General features: G+C 44.7%; 1 protein-coding gene across 1 annotated transcript; it reads left to right on the forward strand.

The window, feature by feature from the left end:
- The first annotated feature begins 3517 nt into the window (after positions 1-3517).
- cnga3a (cyclic nucleotide gated channel subunit alpha 3a) lies at positions 3518-11874 on the forward strand. The gene is made up of 8 exons (XM_076081503.1): positions 3518-3765; positions 3876-3953; positions 4836-5009; positions 7914-7973; positions 8476-8622; positions 8747-8848; positions 8926-9032; positions 10311-11874. Exons 1-8 carry the CDS (start codon positions 3665-3667, stop codon positions 11705-11707), a joined length of 2166 nt encoding a protein of 721 aa, XP_075937618.1. The 5' UTR covers positions 3518-3664; the 3' UTR covers positions 11708-11874.
- Positions 11875-12668: the final 794 nt, after the last annotated feature.

A 12668-nucleotide genomic window follows, 5' to 3' on the forward strand; every position in this document is an offset into this window, starting at 1 on the left:
AGAGGCTGCTCGGGCGGACTGACTTGGAAATGCACAGAGAGGCTGGCATGCAGGAGACAATGGTTGCCCGGTGTGAGAGAGCCCCGGCTTTAGGATGCAGTAATTACCATGTGCCTTCTGGCAGAGAAAGAAGCTTTCAATAGATCTCTGCAGCTGGAGACTAAACCGAATGAGGTCTGGAGAAGGGGAGAGTGATTGCTCTCCTCTTTATTTTACCAAAGCAGCAGCTGAGTCAAATAAACAAAACAAAAGTAAGTTGTAGCTGTCGATGACCTCGCAGCTCATCGTGTTTAGTGTCAGTGCCCTAAGCGTCCACAGACTCATGCATATAAGCACCTTTTCTGGGTATCCAGTTCAGTGTTTCTATTAATGGATTGCCCTAAACCCCACTCTCAGTGAGGACAATCCAAAGTCTATTACGGTGCTAAATCCCTTCAGTTTGAGATGACCAGACGCTGAAAACAACACAATCAGCTCTGCAGCAGTTCAGATCTGAATCACAGGGATCTTTCTACAGATGAGTAGAATATATATATATATGTATATATACACATATACATATATATATATGTGATGAAGAGTCAGAGATCATGAGCCATAATGATCATTAGAGCAGCTGGAGTGAGTCGGTGTAATATTGGCTCAGAGGGAACAATGTTGTACAAAGTGTGGTATCTTTAAGTGAGCACATCCATGAGGGGCATTAGGTGCTGAAGCAGGAGCTCAGGGCTAAGCTGGATTAGTGATGCTGCTCCGTACATTGCCAAAGGATTTCTCTTTTCACCTTATGCCTTCAGGTGATGTGATGGGGGGGGGGGGGGGGGGGGCTACTCATCATTAATTCCTATTTAATATTAACACATGTGAATAATAGATATCACCATGAAAGCTACTTACTTTAAGATCTAGATTTTAATTTGATAGAATTATTTTTGGTATTAACAGTTTTCTAAAATGTTTGTTTGATTATTTTTGTATATTTCTAGACATAAATGTGAACATTAGAGCAGGTTTAACATTCTGTTGACATAATAGAGTTAAAGGTTTTTACAGAGAGGGTTTAGGATCTCTCTGAATCTCCTCATAAGTCTAGTGATGGACTAAAGTAATGGACAGGTAACCTAGACCGATGGACAGGTCTACTGATGTACAGGTCTACTGGTGGACAGGTCTACTGATGGACAGGTCCAGTGATGGACAGGTCTACTGGTGGACAGGTCTACTGGTGGACAGGTCCAGTGATGGACAGGTCTACCGGTGGACAGGTCTACTGGTGGACAGGTCTACTGGTGGACAGGTCCAGTGATGGACAGGTCTACTGGTGGACAGGTCTACTGGTGGACAGGTCCAGTGATGGACAGGTCTACTGGTGGACAGGTCCAGTGATGGACAGGTCTACTGGTGGACAGGTCTACTGATGGACAGGTCCAGTGATGGACAGGTCTACCGGTGGACAGGTCTGCCGATGGACAGGTCTACTGGTGGACAGGTCTACTGATGGACAGGTCCAGTGATGTACAGGTCTACTGATGGACAGGTCTACTGGTGGACAGGTCTACTGATGGACAGGTCCAGTGATGTACAGGTCTACTGATGGACAGGTCTACTGGTGGACAGGTCCAGTGATGGACAGGTCCAGTGATGGACAGGTCTACTGATGGACAGGTCTACTGATGGACAGGTCTACTGGTGGACAGGTCCAGTGATGGACAGGTCTACTGGTGGACAGGTCTACTGATGGACAGGTCCAGTGATGGACAGGTCTACTGGTGGACAGGTCTACTGGTGGACAGGTTTACTGATGGACAGGTCCAGTGATGGACAGGTCTACCGGTGGACAGGTCTGCCGATGGACAGGTCTGCCGATGGACAGGTCTAGAGTGATGGACTACAGTACTGGACTACAGCACTGGACTACAAAGATGAAGGCCTCAGTGATGAACAGGTCTAGTGCTGAACAGGTCTAGAGTGATGGACTACATCACTGGACTACAAAGATGGAGGGCTCAGTGATGGACAGGTCTAGGGATGAACAAGTCAGTTCTAGTGATGGACCACAGTACTGGACTACAGTAATGGACTACAGCACTGGACTACAACGATGGAGGGCTTAGTGATGGACAGGTCTCCTCCCCCTCTCTGATCTGGTCCTGTGCGCTCAGCAGCTCCGTCTCATCCAGCAGAGCCGCTGCAGCCAATTAAAGACAAGAAGCCGTCAATGATTTAACAAAAGGATCGTAAATAATTCACCGCAGAACTTTTCATCACGTTCGTGTTTCTGAAGATGGAATCAAACAGAAGAGGTCAGAGAGGGATTAACTGTTCTGTCGGGAAACAGAAGTCAGCGTGAAACGGCTTCAACCGGGTGAGTTCACATCGAAGAGAATAAATATTAAAAACAGAAGTCTGTCGGTTATTCTGGTCTCAGCTGTTCTGCAGTCTGTCGAAGATGTTTTTAATAAATGTCTTAAAGCTGTAAAGACTTCAGTCTCTGAAGCACTAAACGTGTTACATGAAAACACGCACAGAACGCAGTGAAAGCTCGACATGATATGAAACGAGTCATTATCTCATTATTAGTCTTCAGCACAAGTCATGGAACCGGATCAGTGCACACGCCTGGAAGCTGATATAACATGTTTACCTTTTGTAGGAGATTATGGAGAAATTAATTAATTGAAACTATTAGAAATAAGAAGTGGATTCATATTATTGCTGGATTAAATGAGGATAATGATGAAGATGAAGTACCAAATATTAAGTGTACAGCATTTTTAATAAGTTGATATTCGTAAGTATTAGTAATTAATAGCAGTTAAACACTGAACCAAAGCGTTATTATTATTAATAATCATTTGTTTTAGTCAAATATGAGGTTTTGTGCATCAGGTGGTATTTACTTCACTTTAATGTGATGTGCTGTGTATGATAACACAATATAATATCAATTGTGTTCACGGTGCATCATCCTCTCTGGGACAAACAAAAGACCATCAGATCACATGAAGCTGATTTGAACACTCGGCATCATTAACGTGCATCGTTAGGATCAATACGCTGCTGCTGGCTATGAGCTGATTGATTGTGCAACTCACATTCAGAGTGTTCAGACTTGAACTGTGCTCCTCTGTGAGTTCATCGGTGGGGGTTGGTTAACTCCGCGGTATTAGCACTAATCTGCACGTGTGCACGTGTTACAACCATCGGTGTCCCCCAGAGATCAGAGTCTTTATTCACCAGACGTCTGCAGCAGAGAGCATCACGTTGGTAGAAATGTAGACTCCACCATGAATATATGAAGCAGATGTCTTTGAATGCAGAATGGAGCATATGTCTGTTTGTCTCCACTGGACCCTGATCAGTCACAGTCTTCACCTGCTACAGGTGGACCTGTTCTTAAAGTGGCGCTCTAATGGACTTAACCCGCCGCATACAGCGACTCTCTGGTCTCCACCTGTAAGCCAGAGCTTAGTTATTTTAAAAAGCAGCTGATCGTCCATAGAGAGAGAGGCACTGATCCTGTTTAGTGTTAAGGACATAATGAGCTCGTATTTTTACTCTCAGACACACTCAGTAAACACGTCGACCACACACAGCTTTAAAATGTGATGTTTGTGTTGTTTGTGTGTTTCTCTGTCTGTGTGCTGCAGAGCCTGCAGACGACATGGCAAAGATCGGCTGTGAGAAGTCCTTCTGCAGCAGACAGCGTCTGTCCTCTAGCCGGCCCGATGACGAGCTCGCCGTCATCGAGAACGGGGACAGCAGGTTTCTACACACATGAGCACCGTTCACCTTCCTCCTCGAACTGCTTCACACATAATGTGTGAAATGTGTCTTCATCATGTCTCTGTTCTCCCTCCCTGCTGTCCTCACAGGGCTCCGTCTCTCTGTGAAGACAACTCGGAGACGGCGTTGTCCTCTGACTCCCTCTCAGGAGCCGGGGCCACGGCCAGGTAACTATCGTCACACCTGTTGTTGCACCAGTGGTGGAAAGTTTACCTCAGCATTCATTCAACATCTAGTGCCTGGTTCAACTCATACAACAGATCAGAACTTATGAAAAGTTACTTTGATTTTCATGCACTTTCCTTAAAATGTCGAGCAACACAAGCGGAGAATCAGAGGCCTTTATCGCTCTTTATACTACGTCACCTGACTTGGTTTACGATTCCGTAGATTACGTACAGAGACCAGAGTTCAAGTCCGTTATCAACGTATCCTCAGACAACGGTTCGTATGATATCTACAAAAAGTTACAAAAAGTTACAAAAAGTTACCCCTTGTTTCCCTCTGAAGTCCAGCACCTGGTCAACTTCCTCTCGTTACATGAAAACAGTTATGATGTCATCTAAACTGTTATGACAGTTAGATGATGAAATACTAAGACAAAAACATCCCCGCTGTTGGTTGATACGTAATTAAGAATGCATTTTTGAAGAGCCGTTAAAACATTATAACATTGATCTACACGTGTGTGGTTCAGAAACATTCAATGTATCCGTGGATCGGCAGAAACGTTTCATTCTGCGACCGGGTTGATAAAATGCTGCTTTCACATCGATGCATCAGAATTAAAGTTATAATGTTGAAGAACTCTGTTTTGTTAATAATAATAATACATTTTATTCATATATTTATTGTTCACTTTGGCGGCACCGATGGCGATAAACGGTAATGCGTTCGTGGGCCATGTGCTCAGTGGAGTATTTCATTGTTGTCCTACTTTTCCTGAAGAATCTGAATACTTCCTCCACCACTGGTGTTTACATCCTCTGTTTCAGTCCTAGACTAGACGGCTATCACTTTGTTCTGTTTCCCTGCTGCTAACCTTCTAGGCTCTCTTACTTCTTCTTCATGCTGTGGAACTGGGCGTCTCACAGAGCGAACCCCCAAACAGAGCGGCACGACTCTTTCCTCGAGCGCTTCAGAGGCCCCGAGCTCCGAGACCTCTCCAGTCGAGAGAGCAATGCCCAGTCTGTGGGCCCCAACGACACGACCCGTAAGGGGAAGTAAGTACCAGACCGAGGCCTCACAGTGACCATTAATCTACTCTCCATCAGTAACATGACTCTACTCTCCGTGAGTAACATGACTCTACTCTCCGTCAGTAACATGACTCTACTCTCCGTGAGTAACATGACTCTACTCTCCGTGAGTAACATGACTACTCTCCGTGAGTAACATGACTACTCTCCGTGAGTAACATGACTCTACTCTCCATGAGTAACATGACTACTCTCCGCGAGTAACATGACTACTCTCCGTGAGTAACATGACTACTCTCCGCGAGTAACATGACTCTACTCTCCGTGAGTAACATGACTCTACTCTCCATGAGTAACATGACTCTACTCTCCATGAGTAACATGACTACTCTCCGCAAGTAACATGACTCTACTCTCCATGAGTAACATGACTCTACTCTCCGTGAGTAACATGACTACTCTCCGTGAGTAACATGACTCTACTCTCCATGAGTAACATGACTCTACTCTCCGTGAGTAACATGACTACTCTCCGTGAGTAACATGACTCTACTCTCCATGAGTAACATGACTACTCTCCGTGAGTAACATGACTCTACTCTCCGTGAGTAACATGACTACTCTCCGTGAGTAACATGACTACTCTCCGCGAGTAACATGACTCTACTCTCCGCGAGTAACATGACTCTACTCTCCGCGAGTAACATGACTCTACTCTCCGTGAGTAACATGACTCTAGTCTCCGCGAGTAACATGACTCTACTCTCCGCGAGTAACATGACTACTCTCCGCGAGTAACATGACTACTCTCCGCGAGTAACATGACTCTACTCTCCGCGAGTAACATGACTCTACTCTCCGTGAGTAACATGACTACTCTCCGTGAGTAACATGACTACTCTCCGTGAGTAACATGACTCTACTCTCCGCGAGTAACATGACTCTACTCTCCGCGAGTAACATGACTACTCTCCGTGAGTAACATGACTCTAGTCTCCGCGAGTAACATGACTCTACTCTCCGCGAGTAACATGACTACTCTCCGCGAGTAACATGACTACTCTCCGCGAGTAACATGACTCTACTCTCCGCGAGTAACATGACTCTACTCTCCGCGAGTAACATGACTCTACTCTCCGCAAGTAACATGACTCTACTCTCCGCAAGTAACATGACTACTCTCCGCGAGTAACATGACTACTCTCCGCGAGTAACATGACTCTACTCTCCGTGAGTAACATGACTCTACTCTCCGTGAGTAACATGACTCTACTCTCCGCGAGTAACATGACTCTACTCTCCGTGAGTAACATGACTACTCTCCGTGAGTAACATGACTCTACTCTCCATGAGTAACATGACTACTCTCCGTGAGTAACATGACTCTACTCTCCATGAGTAACATGACTCTACTCTCCGTGAGTAACATGACTACTCTCCGTGAGTAACATGACTCTACTCTCCATGAGTAACATGACTCTACTCTCCGTGAGTAACATGACTACTCTCCGTGAGTAACATGACTCTACTCTCCATGAGTAACATGACTACTCTCCGCGAGTAACATGACTACTCTCCGTGAGTAACATGACTCTACTCTCCGTGAGTAACATGACTCTACTCTCCATGAGTAACATGACTCTACTCTCCGTGAGTAACATGACTACTCTCCGTGAGTAACATGACTCTACTCTCCATGAGTAACATGACTACTCTCCGCGAGTAACATGACTACTCTCCGCGAGTAACATGACTACTCTCCGTGAGTAACATGACTCTACTCTCCATGAGTAACATGACTACTCTCCGTGAGTAACATGACTACTCTCCGCGAGTAACATGACTCTACTCTCCGTGAGTAACATGACTACTCTCCGTGAGTAACATGACTCTAGTCTCCGCGAGTAACATGACTCTACTCTCCGCGAGTAACATGACTACTCTCCGCAAGTAACATGACTACTCTCCGCGAGTAACATGACTCTACTCTCCGTGAGTAACATGACTCTACTCTCCGCGAGTAACATGACTCTACTCTCCGCGAGTAACATGACTCTACTCTCCGCGAGTAACATGACTCTACTCTCCGCAAGTAACATGACTACTCTCCGCGAGAAACATGACTACTCTCCGCGAGTAACATGACTCTACTCTCCGTGAGTAACATGACTCTACTCTCCGTGAGTAACATGACTCTACTCTCCGTGAGTAACATGACTCTACTCTCCGCGAGTAACATGACTCTACTCTCCGCGAGTAACATGACTAGTCTCCGCGAGTAACATGACTCTACTCTCCGCGAGTAACATGACTACTCTCCGCGAGTAACATGACTCTACTCTCCGCGAGTAACATGACTCTACTCTCCGCGAGTAACATGACTACTCTCCGCGAGTAACATGACTCTACTCTCCGCGAGTAACATGACTACTCTCCGCGAGTAACATGACTCTACTCTCCGTGAGTAACATGACTCTACTCTCCGCGAGTAACATGACTCTACTCTCCGCGAGTAACATGACTCTACTCTCCGCGAGTAACATGACTCTACTCTCCATGAGTAACATGACTACTCTCCGCGAGTAACATGACTCTACTCTCCATGAGTAACATGACTACTCTCCGCGAGTAACATGACTACTCTCCGCGAGTAACATGACTCTACTCTCCATGAGTAACAATCATTCCTGAGAGCTTTGAGGAGTGAAAAAGAAGTCCGGCCTCGATCAGAAAGAGTGTTTTGCAGCTGCAAAACTGAGAAAAGATTTTAGAATATTTTGCATTTAACAACAGATGAATAAATACTCAAACAAGGGACACAGTCTTGCAAATGTGTGATATAAATGAAATAGCTTGAATTGATTTGTTAGTTTCTGACATTGTGGAGCTTCACCGTGCAAACTTCCTGTTTCTTATTTCTCTCCAAAGTCTTGCCAGTAAGTGGCCGCTAGCTACTTACAACATGAATAACTGCAACAACACGGACGAGTAAGTGTGAGCATATCTGTGTCAGTAGATTGTTTTAGAGTCATCATGCTGGACATCATGGTTCGTATCATGTAGCTGATGTGGTATATTCTGCAGTAAATAGCAACGCTAGAAACAACACGTCTTTTAATTCCCGGTCCCCGTTTGGTGTTTCCTCCTGCATTAATAATAATAATAATAATACATTTTATTTATATGGCGCATTAGACAGATGAAACCTTTTTGTTGCAAGTTATGATGCGGGTCGTAATGATGTAACCTTCAGGGGCATTCTGATGTTTCGTGGTAAACAGTAAACTCACCCATCTACACACCTGTAATAGTACGATGCCATCTGCTGGACCAATGTGTGACCTGCACCACATCTTCCAACAAAGAATCCAGAAACTGTGAATCTTCCACTAGACCTCCTCCTTCCTGTAGTCTGGTAGCCCCTCATAGGCCACCACCTCCGTCCCTTTTTCACCACCATGAAAAAAACAACTAAACTTGTGATTCGTAGCAAAAAAGAGGAGATTAAAAAAGAAGAGAAAAAGGAGGAGAAGAAAGACGAGGACAAGAAGGATGAGAAGAAAGAGGAGAAGAAAGAGGAGAAGAAGGATGATAAAAAGGATGATAAGAAAGATGATAAAAAGAAAGAGGAGCCCCCGTAAGTACACCATTAGACACAGTCTACTTGGACTACTGGGAAATGTAATCACAGGAAACACATCTGTCTGTTTGATACTTACTGTATGAACAACTAACACAAAGTAATATTGAGTTGTCTTTAGGAAAGAAATCTGGATTATGGATCCGGCTGCAGACCAGTACTACCGATGGCTGACCGTCATCGCGGCTCCAGTATTTTATAACCTCATAATGATCGTAACAAGGTATCGTCCATCTAACCTGCTCCTGAACGTCACTCAGTGAGGCCTGTTCACTGAATAAACGTGTCCTTGTCTCGTAGATCCTGTTTTAACGAGCTCCAGGACTCATATACAAACCTCTGGCTCTTCTTGGACTACACCACGGACATCATCTACTTCACAGATACGTTCGTCAGATCAAGAACAGGTTAGATTCTAATTTAAATATGTGCACCTTAGAAATAGAATAGGAGTGAAAGGACAGCTGGAGTGGCGGACATTTTTTTTGTGTCCCGTTGCGACCCTTGAAGGTGTCACAGTTCACAAAAAGCACCCAAATGCATGACTCAGGAGGCAAAGAAGTAAGTACAAGAGTCTTTACTGAGAAATACAAGGATCAAAATCCAGAAGGAGTAGGAGAAGAGCTCAGCAGAGGCTAAATCCAAATTACATGATCAGGATAAAAAAACTACAGGAATGCTGGAAAGCTACGGGACAAGGCTTGGAGACAACATATTAAGTGAACTGGTAAATATGGACAAGGGAGCTGATGAGGGAATGAGAACCAGGTGAGTGTGGTAGAGCAGGTGAAATGATGTTATTGGCAAAACACCGGCTGGAGGTGATTGTTAGAGCCACAGACTGTATATAAGAAGTGGACGTAGTCATTGTGTAGTCACTCATTGGATTGGAACCAGGAAGCAACCTCCGGTTCTTTAAAGTGAATCCAAAGCTTCACGTCTTAAAGCTGCATTCTCTGTACTGTCCACCAGGGGGCGACTCCTCTGGTTGTATAGAAGTCTATGAGAAGATGACTCTACTTCTCTCTTGATTTATTACCTCACTAAACATTGTAAACATGAGTTTATGGTCAAACAGACCATAAAGCAGGGGATGCTTTAGGGCGGGGCTACACGCTGATTGACAGGTCTCTACCAGATATGGTCACTTCCTGTTCACTGGTTGCAAAAAAAACAAGATGGCGACGGCAAAATCGCCAAAACCGAGGCTTAAAAACATCCACTTCTTATTAACAGACTATGGTAGTAACGCTACGAAGCTTAGAGCGAAGAGTAAACAAGTACAACTTGACAACTTAATGTCACAGCGTAGGAATGCACATTGCTATATTTTCTGTAACCAGGGTGGCTTTAAGACATGGTGGAACCAACAAGCTAGTTGGGTAACTAGCGTACAGTTGGTGAGTCAGCTAGCTTGCTAATTCCACCATGCTTTAATGCTACACTGGTTACAGAAAATGAGCCGTACAGCAGGCTGGTGGCAAGCGGCCATCTGTCTCTGGAGCTGTGACAACACTTTACAGCCTCACTGTTATCACCACAACCACTACCACCATTTTCCTTTGTACTAGTCCACGGAAAGCAGTTCAATGTCCGTTCTCCTACTGTTCTATTTCTATGATGAACACCAATTTGTGTCTGTTGTAGTTCTGGATTTGGCTCCTAATGTTATGTTTGTTCCTCAGGTTACCTGGAACAAGGCCTGTTGGTAAAAGATGCCACGAAACTGAGAAATAACTACAGAACAACGTCTCAGTTCAAATACGACATGATCTCAATGATACCCACCGATCTGCTGTTTCTGAAGTTCGGATACAACAACCCAGAGTTCAGATTCAACCGTCTTTGCAAAATCTCGAGGCTTTTTGAGTTCTTTGAGCGGACTGAAACCAGAACCAGCTTCCCAAACATGTTTCGTATCAGCAATCTCGTACTTTATATCCTCGTTATTATCCACTGGAATGCTTGTATGTTCTTTGCCATTTCGAAAACCATTGGTTTTGGAACTGACACCTGGGTATATCCCAATATCAGCCACCCAGAGCATGGCCGCTTGGCCAGAAAGTACATCTACTCCCTGTACTGGTCCACACTGACCCTCACCACCATCGGAGAGACCCCTGCACCAGTCAGGGATGTTGAATTTGTCTTCGTCATTGCCGACTTCCTCACTGGTGTGCTGATCTTTGCTAGTATTGTCGGTAATGTCGGTGCCATGATCTCCAACATGAACGCCTCTCGTGCCGAGTTCCAGGCGAAGATCGACTCCATAAAGCAGTACATGCAGTTCCGAAAGGTCACCAAAGACCTGGAGGCCAGGGTCATTAAGTGGTTTGACTACCTGTGGACTGAGAAGAAGACCTGCGACGAGAAGGAAGTTTTGAAGAACCTCCCAGACAAGCTCAAGGCCGAGATCGCCATCAACGTCCATTTGGATACCCTGAAAAAAGTGCGTATTTTCCAGGGTTGCGAAGCCGGTCTGCTGATTGAGTTGGTGCTCAAGCTGCAGCCACAAGTGTTCAGTCCTGGCGATTACATCTGTAAGAAGGGGGATATTGGCAGGGAGATGTACATCATCAAGGAGGGGAAGCTGGCTGTGGTGGCCGACGACGGGGTCACTCAGTTCGTAGTGCTCAGCGATGGTGCGTACTTCGGGGAGATCAGTATCTTGGGTATCAAGGGCAGCAAAGCAGGAAACAGGAGAACAGCCAACATCCGGAGCGTGGGTTACTCTGATCTCTTCGCTCTGTCCAAAGACGACCTGATGGAGGCTCTCACCGAGTATCCCGATGCCAAAAAGGCTCTGGAGGAGAAGGGCAAAGCCATCCTGATGAAGGACAACCTGATCGACGAGGCAATCGCCAACGCCGGAGCCGACCCCAAAGACCTTGAAGAGAAGATCGATAGACTGCAGGGCAACCTGAATCTCATGCAGACCAAGTTCGCCCAGCTGATGGCGGAGTTCACCTCGGGCCAGTCGAGGATGAAGCAGAGGGTCACGGAGATGGAGGCCAAAGTTAAATCCATACGACCCGAAGATCTGTCAGAGGTGGTGGCCGACAAGGACAAAAAAGTCCAGTAAACGTGAGACACCTGAGGACTTTACAGTAAACGAGGGGATTTTTCATTTAGAATAGTAGTGACACTTTTCAAAGGACCACGTTTATATCTATTTATACATCTGCTCATCATCATTATAATGTGTCAAATTGTGTACAGTGTGTGCAGCAAATGTTTTGGTGTGTATGCTTTGAGTCCATTTTGATGTCGTCATGAAACTACTTCAGTATGTATGTACATATATATATATATATATATATATATATACACACACATATACACACACCCGTGTATATATTGTGTATGCAAAAAAAGGCTTTTCATAGCCTTAGAATAATGAGGAATGTTTTGATTTCCTGATCAGTATTCACATTTACTCCAGAGAACTTACTGATCTATCTGTTAAATCTAATTCATGCTCCATGAACTACTTACTGCTACATCCATTTGATGCAGTCTGTGAATGTACAAAATGAAACCCAAATGCAGTTCTGTTTATGTTATAATCAGCGGACGCTATGAGTTGTAAATTGCGACGTTATATGTAAATAAACATTAAACATGTTCATATACTGTATGCGTCTAGATTGTCTTTTTTTGGTAAGAGTAAAGCGAGTCGAGTGATAATTTTCTTGGGGTTTGTCCCTTCGACGTGAAAAGGGTCAATCACCGTGTAGCCCCGCCCTAAAGCATCCCCTGCTTTATGGTCTGTTTGACTCTAAATGGACCATAATGTACTAAATGAACATCATGTTGTATTGAAGAAGACTTGAAACTAGAGATTGAGACCATAAACTCATGTTTACAATGTTTACTGAGGTAATAAATCAAGAGAGAAGTAGAGTCATTTTCTCATAGACTTCTATACAACCAGAGGAGTCGCCCCCTGGTGGACACTAGAGAGAATGCAGCTTCAACACATGAAGCTTTGACTTCACTTTAAAGAACCGGAGGTTGTCTCCTGACGAACACAATGATTCCTA

The sequence above is a fragment of the Anarhichas minor genome, unplaced genomic scaffold, assembly GCF_050575085.1.
Source record: "Anarhichas minor isolate MPS153535 unplaced genomic scaffold, ASM5057508v1 ptg000081l, whole genome shotgun sequence".
NCBI classification, from domain to species: Eukaryota; Metazoa; Chordata; class Actinopteri; order Perciformes; family Anarhichadidae; genus Anarhichas; species Anarhichas minor.